Raw genomic sequence first — 17,207 nt, forward strand, 5'->3', positions numbered from 1 at the left:
AGACAGTAAAATAAACCAGTTATTCATTTTCATGACCATTTTTCCAAAATTGCTTATTTCAAAAAACTAAGAAAAATTAAATTTTAAATTGGTTTTTGTAAAAAGATAAACAATTTGGTTTTATTCAAATAAAATTACATTTTTCAACAATTAATATGTTTTAAATTTTATGTTATGTTAACTAATGTATCTCTTATTGACAGAAAATTTTTTTTTTTATTTAAATGCAATTTTAAATTGTTTAAAAAGTTGGAAATTAAATTTGACATTTTTTCAAAATAAAATAGAGATTTAATTTGTCTTTTTCTTTGTAAAATGCGAAATCAAGTTACTAAACCAATTTTTTATTTTTATTGTTTGCGAATTTTACCCTATAAGTTCTAAATTTTTATCACTTTGTTAAGAAATGCTATATTTTTAACAGGTCCTAAAGATAAATGGTATCAATTGAGGGATAATAATTATGTGAGAAGACATAAGAAAAATAATAGAAATTGGCCATATTACAAACATATGGAATTTCTAAATCCATATATTCATTGTAAAGAGTAATTTCCGTCAAATATTTATTTAATTCAATTTGTTAATGAATATATATTTTTACATATGCATATAATTTTTTTTTTAAGAAAACAGTGTGCAAAAAATGTTGGACAGAATTATTCTTCACAAAAAAATGTAAATATCAGGACACCTTACTCAGATGTAAATTCAGGACAGAAGCAAAACTATGGTTAGTTCATATTTTATACCTTTATTGATAAAAGGCCAGTAAAAACTTTAATTTTTAAATATATGCTAAAATATTTATTTATAAATCATATTTAGTAAAGTTAAATTAACATTTAATTGATTGACTTTCAAAGTTTACATGCAAAAAGAAATTACTTATATTTAAAAGCTTTTCGATTCCTGTGAATTAAAATATTATCAATTGTTACGGGTAAACTATTACACTTTCTTTTGCTAAAGAAAAGTTGGTTATAAATTTCAAATATTTTGAAAAGAAAGATCAATTATGGTTACATAATTATTACTTCTATTTTTATTAATAATATCAAAGGCCTGGACGATTTCTCTATTTCCGATTGTTAAATATTATTCCAAATTATTTAGTTACTTATTTGATAAAAAATATTTTTGATTGTAATAGGCAATTCTTCAAGTGCATCAACAGTTAATTGCTCAACAATTGATCAAATCATCAATCCATCTACTTCTACAACTGAAGAACACCATGATTCATATGAATTTTTTGGCATGGGAAGCGATGTCTCCATGAATGAAATGCCCGTTGCGATTGATGAGTTTGAAAACCTTCCATTGACTTCGAATTCTCCATCAACTATGCATTGCACAGTATTGTCATCAGTGTCTCAGTCTTGTCTTTCACCTAGTACTTCTACTGGTTCTGGACTTTTAAAGATAACACCCTTAACCACACCATGAACATTATCTTTTTCACCGTCTCAGTTTCCTTCACTTTTCGCAACATCTACTTCGTCGATTCCTTCAGTATCATCCTCAGCCTCTCTAATTTCCAACTTAAATACTGTTTCTGATGCTTCTTCATTCGTCAACACCTTAAAAACATCATTAACAAATTCTGTAACAACGCCTTGTACGACTCCAATGCTCTCAACAAAAATATTTCCTTCAAAACCTATTACGAGTATGTCTCCACCAACTCCAGCAATTTTGAATTCTACTACTTTCTCAGCAATACCTTTAGAAAGACAATGGTCTTCATCAACTTCAATACCTCCGACAACAGTATCAACATTATCATCTTCTCTTAATAGACATATAACATCTTCATCATTGCCGTCATCAAATCTTTCAAATATTACTTCAGGATCGAGAAAACAGCTACTCGAAACAATTATATCATCTGCTGCAGTTGTTTCAAGGCAAGAAACGACAACAAAGAAAATTGTTCCCTCTTGGGACCATTTTGCTACACAAAAAAAAAGAAAGTGGATTTAATAGGCAAAGAAGTTTCAGACTCAATAAAACATGCAAGTTCAAATTTGTCTAAAGTAACTTCAACATTAACAGAATACATAAAATTGAAACAATCTGTTGTCAAAAAGGAAGTAAAAAATAATTCTACTACAAACGTTCAGGATGGGTTTTTTAATATTATACAACGAGGATTCGTGAAACTTTCCCTGAAAGATCAAAGAGAAATACTTCCTCAAATCCTTGATGTAATGGGATCATTTGAAAAAGAATAGAGTAAATAATATATACTCTATGCGTTCTAAGGTCATAATAGAAATTTGCTGTGATTCTGTAAACATATAATTTATGAAGTATGGAATTATCGTAACTTTATTCACCATTGTTTTATTTTGTTCTTTGTTATGGAAATTTCGAAAATTTTCTTATATTTATAACCATATTAAGAATGTAGGCATTCATTTAAAAACCCAATTTATACGATATTAGTGTTATATATATTAGCAATTGTGAACACAATTGTGTATACATGCTGTGATGTTTTGAAAAGTATCATTTTAAGAAATGTCAATGTAAAAGCGTGATGACAAAAACTTATCACGTTCATATATATGTAAGTTTTGCTTTAAATTTCATTAAGGTATTTGTCGCGCGACTGGTCACTGTCAAAAGTTTGTATCCGTTGACTGTACTTATGAAACGATTATGAATGCGAGTTTCCGAAAAACTTTTGCGGACGTACAGTTTGACATACAGATGTTCTCAATGTATATTCATAACCTCTCGCATGAAAAACGATCGTGGCAACGTCGCAAGTTTGGCGTATGGCCGTCTTTAAAATTTCGCGCCAAAAGTAGCAGACAAGCTGTAGTATTTAACAAGCGCTATTGCCACGTTTACGAATTCACCTGTCATTTACAGTAATTGTTAAAATAATTTTTCAAGTTTGACGTTAAATATCTTTTAAACAAGACGGTGAAAAATTTTCATTTTTTTTATAAAAGTTCATTTTGGTTCAATAAATGAAACTTTAGTTTTTCTAAAAAATCTGACGATTAGTATAAGTGCAAAAATTAAAAATCTGTGGTTTTCATATGGTTTTCCTATACCTTACATGTTAAAAATCGAAGCTTTGATTTCATTTTTTGAGATTTACAGACGGTCAATTTTATTTTAATAGGCCTTATTTTGTAGATAAATATCCAAAGAATAATTATGTGAAATTTAAAAAAAATCTGACGAAAACGAATTTACGCGACAAATACCTTAAGCGCTAAACTGTTGAAAACTTATATTATAGAAGTGCACTTTTAATTCTACATTGCAATGTACAACTTTTTAAAAATTATTAATGTGATCAGCAGCCTTCTTGTGGGAAGATTTATCTTCGGAAACATTTTTTTAGAAAAGTAAGGTTAATTGTTGGTTTTACATTATATACTATACGCCAAATGTGATTATAAATTAATGTGATCAACAGCCTTCTTGTGGGAAGATTTACCTTCGGAAACATTTTTTTTTTAGAAAAGTAAGGTTAATTGTTGGTTTTACATTATATACTATACGCTAAATGCGATTATAAATTAATGCGTTAGCCTATTTCACTTAAATTAAAAAAAAATATTTTTGTATGTTGATTAAAAATACAAGCTATTTAAATATATTAATAATTTAGTTATTTCTATTCCACATAAATCTTGATAGGATTCTAAATAATTTAGTTAACATTGTTTTCAATAATATAAAAACGAGATTGAGTAGTCATAATATAAAAATAAAAAGTTGGTTAAATTTTTTTTAATTTAAAGCACCTTCTTCTGAAATAAAGTAGTCTGCCAGTACATTCCTTTGTTCTATTGCTTCTTGTGGAATATCAAAATCATTCTCCTCGTTTAAATTATTTTCACCAACTTGTCTAACTTGATGCTCTTCATACCTTCTATCTCTTTCATCTAGTAACAATTCTTCTGTTAATAGAAAGTTGTGCAAACACACCACAGCTTGAACGATTGTGATGGCATTAGTCAATTTGAAGTCAATACTGTCTTTTAAAACAAGCCATTTATTGCTTAATAGACCAAACGAATCTTCAATTGTGTTTCTAGCCCTTGCTAATCTAAACAACAAGAAAATAAACATTACATCTAATTTTACTAATTTTATATAGGGTAAACTAAATAGTAGTCGGCCACTTTTAAATTTTGAATAACTACAAATCCATATGAGACAGAAACAATTTTTTTTGCTAAACGTTTGTAGTATTATTGTTAATACATTTGCAATAGAAATAAATATTATTTTTAAACGTTTTTGAGCTGGTGGACAACTACTGTCTGGTTTACCCTATATGGGTGATTCTTCTAAAATGGACCACATCGCATGTCTCCATCTTTATATAATCTTTTAATGCTTATATTATAAATTCTTCTCAATTAAAAAAATAGTTAATTTTAATCATTGCTTCGAAATGTCTGACCCTTAAATTGAATTATTTATGTAATAAAAATAAAATATACAAACTAAAAGTATAATACATTAAAAGACAACAATAAATTAGACATAAAAAACACGCAATACAATTAGGAGTAAAACGACCAACTGACATCTGAATAATAACGAAATTAATTAACTTACAATCATCATAAATTAATTAAATTTAAGAACCAGTGTCGCCCATTTAATATATTAAGAGAAAAGTAGTTCTTACTAGATCTGTAAAATTCTATTATAAAAAAATATTTGTAGCATCTAGCGATTCTATTGTGATGGAAAAATTATTACTTTTTTCATTATTTACCTGTAATTAAAGGCTTTTTGTCTCTCATTTAATTGACGGTTTCTATCGAATGGTTTCATCAAGTACTTTTTCAAAGGAAATATTGCATCTCCAATAAAAGCATAAGGAAGTGCAATATTTGTTCCTGGTATCAGTGCAGCGGGTGGTAAGTCTAATTCATTATTTTCAAGTGCGACGAAAAAATCAGTATGTTTTAATGCCGACACATCGCTTACAGATCCTAAAATTTTATGTAATTTAAATCCTAAAAGTAAAAGCTATTCTGGATTGCCACAAAAATTTAAACTTATTTCTCCCTTACTTTTCCCGGATTTTCAGACGAAATTTTTACTTTTTCAATTACTTCAATTGAAGCCGCGCGTCGAAGAGGGATCTAACCTTCATAATGTTAATTTCGAGAAAAATGAAAAAATGTGAAATTAAGTTATTTATAAAAAAAATAGTTTGAAATGCTTCCAAAGAGGAAAAGAAAACTATTCTATATATTGCTTCTTTGATATTTTCTTTATTTCTTGAAAAAAATTGCTAAATTACTTTTTACAGTGGAAAAGGGATCTAACTGATGAATTCACGTAGATCCTTCTTCCACAATGAGAAATTTTTCTATTCAAAAGATTTATTTTTATTAAACTATTTAATATAAAATGGATTTTTATTATTTTTATATTTATTAAAAAGTAAAAATCACCTTTTTGGAAGCATTTTATGAAATTTAGTTTTTTTTAATGAACATTTAATTTTCAAGTGTTACTTTATTGAAATATTTTACTATTTTTATTGTTAAAATATTTACAAATTTTAAAAAATATTGCAAAATTTATTTTAAATAAATTTTATTTATTATTTCAATTTACAAAACAAATTATTGAAATGTTGAATCATTTTTTTTAAACTTGCGACATCTTTTTATAATTCTATTCAGACGTAGTCGTCCACAAATTTTCATAAAACTCCCTGTGTATTGGAGAAAGATATTGTATCATATCTTTTAAATCATTAACCTTTTCAGGCTTAATTTCTAAAGGTTTTGAATACGCCAATGGTAATATCCGGGGAATAGAAATTTTTCTTTTTGGTTTACCATTTTTTAAAATGGGCACTATCCGATATATTTCCCAGGGCTTCATAACATTGTGCGAGTCTTTTGCATAAATGCTGTTTGGATCGTCTTTCCTTAGCTGCAACCATGCAATTTTTGTCACTTTTAATTTTGAATTTGCTTTAATGCTATTGGCGAGAGTGCTGAAATCAAAAAAGTCTTCCTGTTTCATTAAAGTTATTTCAAATGGATTTGATGAACGAGCATTAGCGATTATCTCCAGTAGTTCTGATGGAACTTTCGCAGTTTCTTTCTTCACCATTCTTTGAATGAGGGCGAAGTCACGATCACAAGGCAAAAAGGAATGACCTGACACCAAAAACTTTTGTTCAGTTGATGTGAAATACTTTTCATTAATTAAATATATCATTAAAGATATAGTTGTCCAATTATTGTTTTGACCAACACATCTGTCAGACCAAATTATTAAATTCCTTTCTTCATTTTCATTCAACTTTTGATAATTTTGTTTAATATATTGTAAAATGCAAGAAGATATATCAGAAGCTCCTCTTTTAGCTATTCCTTCGTGCCATAAGAACATTTGCGCATGATTTGTAGAAGGATTATGAACTGCGAAATTATAACAGGACAATTGCCTCTGATAGAAAACGCTTGAATGTGTCAACATAGGTAAAAAGATTACTTGCTGTAAATCCACGCATAAAACTACAGTATTCGAATTGTTTCTACTATTTTCACCGTCGTTTTTCATTGAGATGTAACCATTTTCCGCTTTCATATGATGAGCTTCACTTATCGCTTCTATTTCTTTTCTTTTTTCTTCATTTTCCGCAGCCAGTAGCTTTACATATAAATTATCGCATGTTTTACAAGTATCGGACCTCGGCAGACCAATCTTCAAATTGAAATCATTGTAAAAAACATCTCTATATAGCCAAAATGAAACATCGGATTCTGGGTACTTTTCTTGAAATAAAAGAAACATTTTGTTCAATGTTAATGAAGAATGTAAATACATTCGATTGTCAGTGGAAGTTTTGTTTCGGCTATAATGATTTTCCATTTGCGGAAAGAGTTTGATGTGATCTCGAACAAGTTCTCGAGTTTCTTCAGTTATTCGGTGTGGTCTATTCAAATGTTTCCCTCTTTCGTCTTTAGGATCCAGTACACCTTCTTTAATTTTCTTTTGAATATTCTGAACGCGTTTATGTGATACAGCGTAAATATCACACAAAGTTTTTTGACAAATTTTCTCAATCGCACCATTAGGTAATCGAATTGTATAATTATAGGTGGAAGTTCGACGAGATGTTAGTTCCGGAGAATCACTTTCTTTAATTTTTTGAGTCTTCTTTGGAACGACATTTATACACGAAAGAAGAATGGCTGATTGAGAATTGTAGTCACATTCATAAAATTTGTGGAACAGTTCTGTTTTTAATTCTTTATTTAATAAAGAACATCCATTATAATTGCATTTACAAACCCGATCCTGTAATATAAATAAATAATATAAATAAGAAAACTAAAAATAAATAAATGCTTAAAAATAATTTGTGATAATAGTAAAAAAAAAATTTTGATACTTTTTTATTTTTACGACAAAATTATAAATGAAAATAATATAACATTTCAATTAAATAAGAAAATTAGCAATAAATTAAAAAACTGAATTTAATTTACTTAATAAATAATTTTTTAACGTTTATTTATTATAGTGAATAAATTAAAATAAAAAAAATAAAAACATTATTTTCTAGATAGATCTCTTTTCCACAATGTTGTTACTTACATAGTCAGAAGCCTTTTTTTCTTCTTTTGGCTTTCTGTTTCGTGTTTCATATGCTTTTCCCGCATCTTTTAATTTTTTTCTTTTATTATCTTTCCATTCTGAAGGATTACTCTTCCTTTTTCGAGGCATTTTATGTTATTTTATGTTACTTAACCACACTGATTATTTATAACCTTTCTTAAAAAAGTTGACAATCGAAAAGAGTTAGATTCCTCTTCCACGATAGACAATTTATAATTATAATATTAGGTATTATAATATTATAATTATGTAATTTTTATTTCAGAATTTTAAAAAGGAGATTTAATACAATATTTTTTTCTATATAGTTAAAATTTGACAAAAAATGAGTTAGATCCCTCTTCGACGCGCGGCTTCAATTATTACTCAGTTAAACTTTATCAACATAATTAATTTTACAGAATTGTTAGTTTAAAGTAGAAAAAATAATAATTGAATTCTATGAAAACTCAATTATTTAAATACAAGAATAAATAATTTATTCAATAATTGAATGTTTCTTTTAAAATTTAATTTTTATGCAGACTTTAATTAACAACTTTTGAAAACATTCAATTTCGTTTAAGGAATTTAATTAAAATTTATATATATATTTATTATTATTCTTATTTATATAGATATATATTATTTATTATATATTTTATTATATATTATATATATTATATGGGACATTCCACGTCAACACGGACAGAGCTCTAAACAAAAATTGCTTTAATGGATTTAAACGTTCTAGGGCTTAAAAGATTTCTACGTTCATGTACTTTAAGATGCCGATGGGCGTTTTTTGCAAAATTCCATTTCCGATGCCAATAGAACTATCAAAAGTCAAAAGGTCCAAAAATCTCAAAATACTTTTATGAATTAAAAGCAAAAAACGAGGTAAATTATTCTGTAACTCATTCTTTATCAGTTTTTAGGGTTCCCGAATATAAATCTAAAGTTTTTTTTTTAAAATCCAAAATGGCGAATTCAATATGGCGGATTCATAAAATTTGTGGAACAGTTCTGTTTTTAATTCTTTATTTAATAAAGAACATCCATTATAATTGCATTTACAAACCCGATCCTGTAATATAAATAAATAATATAAATAAGAAAACTAAAAATAAATAAATGCTTAAAAATAATTTGTGATAATAGTAAAAAAAAAATTTTGATACTTTTTTATTTTTACGACAAAATTATAAATGAAAATAATATAACATTTCAATTAAATAAGAAAATTAGCAATAAATTAAAAAACTGAATTTAATTTACTTAATAAATAATTTTTTAACGTTTATTTATTATAGTGAATAAATTAAAATAAAAAAAATAAAAACATTATTTTCTAGATAGATCTCTTTTCCACAATGTTGTTACTTACATAGTCAGAAGCCTTTTTTTCTTCTTTTGGCTTTCTGTTTCGTGTTTCATATGCTTTTCCCGCATCTTTTAATTTTTTTCTTTTATTATCTTTCCATTCTGAAGGATTACTCTTCCTTTTTCGAGGCATTTTATGTTATTTTATGTTACTTAACCACACTGATTATTTATAACCTTTCTTAAAAAAGTTGACAATCGAAAAGAGTTAGATTCCTCTTCCACGATAGACAATTTATAATTATAATATTAGGTATTATAATATTATAATTATGTAATTTTTATTTCAGAATTTTAAAAAGGAGATTTAATACAATATTTTTTTCTATATAGTTAAAATTTGACAAAAAATGAGTTAGATCCCTCTTCGACGCGCGGCTTCAATTATTACTCAGTTAAACTTTATCAACATAATTAATTTTACAGAATTGTTAGTTTAAAGTAGAAAAAATAATAATTGAATTCTATGAAAACTCAATTATTTAAATACAAGAATAAATAATTTATTCAATAATTGAATGTTTCTTTTAAAATTTAATTTTTATGCAGACTTTAATTAACAACTTTTGAAAACATTCAATTTCGTTTAAGGAATTTAATTAAAATTTATATATATATTTATTATTATTCTTATTTATATAGATATATATTATTTATTATATATTTTATTATATATTATATATATTATATGGGACATTCCACGTCAACACGGACAGAGCTCTAAACAAAAATTGCTTTAATGGATTTAAACGTTCTAGGGCTTAAAAGATTTCTACGTTCATGTACTTTAAGATGCCGATGGGCGTTTTTTGCAAAATTCCATTTCCGATGCCAATAGAACTATCAAAAGTCAAAAGGTCCAAAAATCTCAAAATACTTTTATGAATTAAAAGCAAAAAACGAGGTAAATTATTCTGTAACTCATTCTTTATCAGTTTTTAGGGTTCCCGAATATAAATCTAAAGTTTTTTTTTAAAAATCCAAAATGGCGAATTCAATATGGCGGACAAAATTCAAATTTGATCAGATTCGATTAAAACTTGTTACTCGGGGGTTTTTAGGGTCGCTGATTACGAATCTAAAGTCACTTTTTAAAAATTCAAAATGGCGGATCCAATATGGCGGAAAATTTTTTAAATTTGATCTGATTCCCTTAAAACGTGTTACTCGGGGGCTTTTGGGGTCGCAGATTATGAATATGAAGTTACTTTGTGTTTGAGACTTCAAATTCATAATCAGATACGCTAAAAACCACTGAGTAACACTTTTTAATTAAATCTGATCAAATTAAAAAATTTGATCCGCCATTTTGAATTTCTACAAAGTAACTTCATATTCATAATCTGCGACCCCAAAAGCCCCCGAGTAACACGTTTTAAGAGAATCGGATCAAATTTGAAAATTTTTTCCGCCATATTGGATCCGCCATTTTGAATTTTTAAAAAGTGACTTCAGATTCGTAATCAGCGACCCTAAAAACCCCCGAGTAACAAGTTTTAATCGAATCTGATCAAATTTGAATTTTGTCCGCCATATTGAATTCGCCATTTTGGATTTTTAAAAAAAAACTTTAGATTTATATTCGGGAACCCTAAAAACTGATAAAGAATGAGTTACAGAATAATTTACCTCGTTTTTTGCTTTTAATTTATAAAAGTATTTTGAGATTTTTGGACCTTTTGACTTTTGACAGTTCTATTGGCATCGGAAATGGAATTTTGCAAAAAACGCCCATCGGCATCTTAAAGTACATGAACGTAGAAATCTTTTAAGCCCTAGAACGTTTAAATCCATCAAAGCAATTTTTGTTTAGAGCTCTGTCCGTGTTGACGTGGAATGTCCCATATATATATATATATATTATAGGGGAGAGGGCCCTAAGGTGGTCACCCATCTTTTGAACGACTGTAGATTTTAAATGGAATTATATATAAAGGTCAATAATACGGCGTTTGAAACTTTATCTTATTACCTAACTTCCTATCATAAAGTTTTTTTTTATTTCATTAATAAAAAAAAAGTTATGGCACTTTTTAAAAAAAGTTGAAAATTCGACTTTTAAAAAAGTGGCCCCAAGGTGGTCACCATACAAAAATTCACTAAAAAAGTTTTAAAAAAATGTAAAAAACGTATTACTAAGTTGTTTATTAAATATTAATTGTTTTTCAGGATCACAGAAACATATTACATATTTTTTTTGCACTTTGTCCTTTCGTCAAAAATGATACTTTTTGTGTATGTATTAGATAGGTAAAATTTTGAAAATAATTCTATTTCATTATTATTCATCATAAAACTTAAAAATTGATAAAATTCACATTCACAGTGATAAATGTTGCTAAATATGGCGTATAAACACATATTCATAAAAAATCAGAAGTGACCACCTTGTGGCCAAAAAAGTGTCCACCTTAGGGCCAAGACACAATTTTTTAAACGTTAATGAAAAAATTGTTTAAAGCACAATATTAATTATATTCACTTGGAATATTATTGTACGATATATAAAGATAATTATAACGATTTTTACTAATTTAAAATGGTTAATTTCGATGATTTTAACACCCTGAGAAAAAAATTTCTCGATCATTTAAAAACAGAAATTTTACGACGTTCACGTTACAAAGAGACTCATACGACTATTTACCTCAAAACTTTACTAAAATCTTTGTCTTCTCAAATAATAACAATAACAAAAAACATTTGAAGATACTAACTAATATACAAAAATTTTCTTAGGGTGACCACCTTAGGGCCCTGACCACCTTGGGGCCCTCTCCCCTATATATATATATATATTTATTATTTATACAAAAAATTTTAAAAATAAATTAAAACTTTTTGAAGAATTTCTTTAACATTTTTAAAAATAATTGTATTCCTGAGAACAATTATTATTATTATTTTAATTATAATAATCGTTGTCCAGTCTGTCTACACTTGAAGTCAGACTTTTGGGCAGGCTTTTGTTATTTTGATATATTTTAATAAATAATATTATACCTACTTCTTTATTTTTTTACTATTTTTTAATTTAATAATATTATCTTTATTTTTCAAATAATTATTATTATTCATTATTTCTTTGTTTCTAAAAACATTAGCGTTTTGTATCAAACGTTTTAAGTACAGTCGGGTCCCCATACTGTTACATTTCCAGAAATTTCCCACTCCTCTAGACTCAGCTCTGTTATGTGCTCAAAGTATGCCTACTGCGCACCTTTCAGGAACGTAAATATATACACCTCAAGTTTGGCCTAGAAGTATTTATGCCCCCTTTTCTTTGGGCTTAAGAATACGACCCTGAAAATTGGTGACGTAACGTGACGTCACCTAACACTTCTGAATTTGGAGGTTATGCAAAAACATAACACTACTGAGGACATAACAGTTTGGAATCTAACAGTATGGGGACCTGACTGTAATTAACAAATGTAAATTCTGCAAAAATATTAAACTTTTTTTAACATAAAAAATTAAATCGTTGGACATATTGAAATTATTATTAAAATTAGAATGTAGAAAATAATTTGCACATTTTCTGCTTCTCAATTTCAGTTCATAAACAAAGTACAAGTTTTAAGTAAAAACATGTTATAAATCAAATTTTGTCTAAGACATTTTTAATTTATTTTGGAGAAAACATTGACAAAATTTCTATTTGTTAAAAACGATTGCAAAACTATTCAAAAACATTAACGATTTCTTTTCTAAATAAATATTAAATGATTATTATTTTTCTATAGGAATCAAGATTTTCAAAAATTTCAAATTCAAACCTTTTTAAAAATTAACAACTTATAAGAATTTGTATAGTTATAAGAATATATAAGTTATAATAAATTGAAGATAACCGAGTAATAAGATCATTATTTTATATAATCAAAATATTTTTACTGCAATTTTTTTAAAATTATTTTCACCATCTTAATTCAACTATTATTTTTTAGAAGTTTTAAATAAAATTCTTCTTTAAATCAATTATTATCTTATATAAATTTTGAAAATATTCTTTGAGAATTTTCACATCCATTTGTTTACAATTAATTTTACTAAATTTCAATTATTCAGAAATTCTTCAATTTAATATGTATTATAAAATAAACACTTCAAATAATTTCAGGAAAAAATACAAATAAACTTTATGAAAAACTTAAATCTACAAAATTGTTGATTATAAGTATGAAAAGTTAAAATTTTCATAGAATTTAATTTGAAACCTTTTAAAAATTTAATTATTTATTAAAATTTATGCTAAATCTTTTTAATATTCAAATATTATTAAAATATTTGAGTAATTTGAATAATAAATATTCAAATACAAAATTTTTACTGACATTCATTTTTAAATCAACTTTTATTAGAAAATTTTACGAGAATTATTTTTGAAAATAATTCAATCTCTGTAAAAAAAATTTATTATTTATTGAAAATAATTAAACTATTGCGAAGAAATTTATAAAAAATTTGTAAATAATAGAATTTTTAAAAATGTTTGAAAATAATTTCATTTCTGCAAAGTATTTTATTACTTTTCAAAAGAATTGCATTCTTGTAATGAATTTTGATATTTATCAAAATAATAGAATTTTGGAAAAGAATTTTATTGTAATTTCTTAAAATAATTGATTTTATGGTAAGAATTTTCTTGTTTATCAAGAGAATTGAATTCTTCTGCAGAATTACCTAAAATTTTCTGAAAATAATTTATTTTCTGCAACGAATTAAAAGTTATTTATGAAAATATTTGAATTTTTGCAAAGAATTTTATAATTTTATTGAATAATTGAATGTTTCTTATAATTGAAATCTTTCGTCAAGTTTTAATAAAATTTTTTAAAATAATTGCATTTTTCGAGGAATATTTTAAAAATTGTATTACAAATATTTAAAATTTTGCTATGAAAGTAATTAAATTCCTGTATGAAATTTTATTATTTATGAAAATAATTTAATGTTTTCGTAGTATTGTATCAAAAATTCTTCTCAATAATTATTACAATTTTTGAAAATCATTTAATGTATGGTGAAAAATTTTATTGTTATTTAAAATAATTGAATTCTTGTGATGAATATAGTTATTTATAAAAATAATTCAATTTTTCAAAGAATTTTATTACAATTCCTAAAAATAATTGAATTTCTGTGAAGAATTTTGTTATTTATCAAGATAGTTGCATTAAAACTTTTGAAATAATTACATAATATGAAAAAATAAATAATTTTCAGAAATAGAACAAATTGAAGTTTTTTTTAGAATTCGTGGTAATTTTATAGTTTATTAGGCAAACAAAAAAGACACCAAAATTTAGACTTTTTCTTATAAATTCTAAAGAATGTAATTTTTTCCACTACTTCTAATAAAAATCTCTGACATATAGCAACACTGACTATTCTAGAAAAGTACAATTTTCAAAACTAATTTTACCGTAATCTCCAACGTCGATCCAGGTAAACCGATAGTGTGCATCGCATGTGGCTAAAAGTTTAAAACTATAAAATTTTTTATAATTAAAAAACATTGAACCGGAGAAAGGTGGTTTTTTAATTCGAATTTCCTTGCCATCCATGGCACCCAAGCAATTTGGAAAATTCCATTTTTCAAAAAATCCTCGGGCCACAATTTGTCAGTCAAATGAGTCCTTCATTCTTAAATATCGAGGTGATACACAATCCCAAATAACAGAAGAAACTTCGTGGATTATTCTGTAAGTAGTAGAATGACCAATTCGGAAATAATTTGCTGTTGTTCTATTACTATATCCATGTGCTAAATAGCTGTAAAATTAATATATTATTATTATTAATTTTATTATTTGAGAAAATTTTAATACGTCAAAACTTAAATTATCTAAATTTCAAAAAGTCAAAAGCTAGACTAACCATTAGAAGAACTAGATAGAATTTTATTAATTCTTTTTTATTTCACTTTCAATTTAGCCACAATTATGAGAAAAAGTATTTAATAGATAAATTTTTACAATCAAAATTGTTAGTAAACAAAATTGTTATTAAACGTATTTTAAACATATTTGAATGAAATCACTGACTTTCAATTTCAGTTGAATTCAAATCATAAATTTCGATTGAAATTCATATCGATTTTATTGAGGTAACTTTCTGGTGCAGAATTGGTAAAAACACTTTAATTGTAAAATATTTTGTACAATTACTACAAAAAATTTCTATTGAATATTGTTACTTATTATCTATTGCACATAAATTTGAAATTCAAACAGGATTTTTTTCATGGAGCGTTTTTCCTAGACCTTAAACTTCAAAAACAACTTCTTTAATGTTTTACAATTTTTTATACACATTTTTCTCGAAAAATAAGAAAAATGCGTTATTGAAGCAATTTATAGTTATAAAAATTAAATTTTCAAAAATTCTTGACCAGAAAGTCCCCTGAAGATTTTTCTGGCACACAAAATAAAGAAATAAGTACAATTTTAACGGAAAATAACCACTCAGTGATAATTGTTTAATTAATTTCAATAATTGTGTGTATGAATTTAAAATAAGGTAAGAAAAAACAAAATTAAAGAAGAACGACTAGTAAATAACTTAAAAAAAACAGTTGATAATATTGTCTTTGAAAATTTTAATTTTATCTGAGTTACGAAATTCGAAGTCATCGTTATCATTTAAACAAAGTTATTACTTCTTCCTGAATATTTAATTATGAAAAAATTTCTTAAATGATTTGAAATATAATAATTCTACAAGAGAGTAAAATATCAATAAAAAATTCCATACTTAAAGTTTATTTTTTATGTTACTTACTTTAACGTCACAATCAATCTAAGTCTTTTTGGCAATGGTCGTCTAATACTAAACTTTTGCAGCCTATGTGCAATCATGCCGTATAAAAGATTAAATTGATCTGGTGTCATTCGGGTCATTTTCTTAAATTCTTCATGGTCGTTTTGAATAAAATACAAAAATAAAGTTCGATAAGCACCAAAAACTTCACGCATTTCTTCGGCTATAAGGCTATTCAAGTTCGGTGGGGGAAAATTCAAGATGGATGCTAACTGGTGCACCAACATTGTATAGAAAGTGTATGGGATAGAGTCTAATTTTTTAAATATCTCGCTTAAACGAAATTTTTAACCATAAGTTTATTAGGATTTTATGTTTCATTTTTAAAGAACTATTTTTTGTAATAATAAAAATCGATTTTATTTTTTTATTGATTTTATTATTGCAAAAAATAGTTCTTTAAAAATGAAACATAAAATCCTAATAAACTTATGGTTAAAAATTTCGTTTAAGCGAGATATTTAAAAAATTAGACTCTATCCCATACACTTTCTATACAATGTTTGTGCACCAGTTAGCATCCATCTTGAATTTTCCCCCACCCAACTTGAATAGCCTTATATGTGGCTTCACCCACCAGCGACGAAATCGAGACTTAATTCGACACCATCGCAAGTACAAATTAATAACATTTAACCACGCAGAAATAATTGAAAACAAATGCATAACCATGATAATCATTGTGGAACGAAATTTTCTTCAAAAAAGTGGAATTCCTTAACCTCTTTAAAAATAAATTCAAAGTTTCTTTTACTAAAAAAATGAAATTCTATCTTTCAAGAAAGCACACGATTTTTAAATATACAGACAAAATCAATATAAATTACAGCAATAGTTATAGATAAATTTTAAACTTTAAAATCAACAAATGGAAAATACAATTAAATAAACATGAAACACTGTCTGTACACAATCTGGAAATGAAAATGAACAATAATAGCCTAAAGGTACTTTCACACTCCTGTGTTGCAAGGTAAAGGAGAAATCATATTCTTTATATGTGTATAAAACATCATCAGGTCTCCTCTCTAGTAATCAAATGTTTTATGCTTGCCGAGCTGAATGTTTTTAATTTCTTGACAACTTTAGTTTGTTTATTTCTAAAAGTATTTAAAAAATGGAGGAAATTGACGAGACTGATATATTTATTCAAATAATTTCAGAATACGAATGTATTTACGATAAATGGTCCGATCTTTATGTAGATAACGTTCTAAAAAAAATGCTTGGATTGAAGTTATAGACAGAGTAAGCGCAATAACAAAAATTGAATATGTAAAAATAATAAATATTTAAATGAAAAAATACATTTATTATACAAATAGATTTTTAATCCAATATTTTTATTTTTTGTTGAAAATATGAGTACTTTGAATAAGTTAATA

At 25.9% G+C, this 17,207-nt stretch overlaps 1 protein-coding gene across 1 annotated transcript; it reads right to left on the reverse strand.

Moving 5' to 3' along the window:
* Positions 1-948: 948 nt before the first annotated feature.
* LOC122503377 lies at positions 949-15,925 on the reverse strand. The gene is made up of 5 exons (XM_043613887.1): positions 15,784-15,925; positions 14,426-14,775; positions 4,760-4,979; positions 3,774-4,078; positions 949-1,957 (listed from the first exon to the last, which is right to left on the reverse strand). The coding sequence occupies exons 2-5, from the start codon at positions 14,565-14,567 to the stop codon at positions 1,470-1,472; spliced, it is 1,155 nt and encodes a 384-aa protein (XP_043469822.1). The 5' UTR covers positions 14,568-14,775; positions 15,784-15,925; the 3' UTR covers positions 949-1,469.
* Positions 15,926-17,207: the final 1,282 nt, after the last annotated feature.

Source organism: Leptopilina heterotoma, unplaced genomic scaffold (assembly GCF_015476425.1).
Source record: "Leptopilina heterotoma isolate Lh14 unplaced genomic scaffold, ASM1547642v1 Lhet_1090, whole genome shotgun sequence".
Classification (NCBI taxonomy): Eukaryota; Metazoa; Arthropoda; class Insecta; order Hymenoptera; family Figitidae; genus Leptopilina; species Leptopilina heterotoma.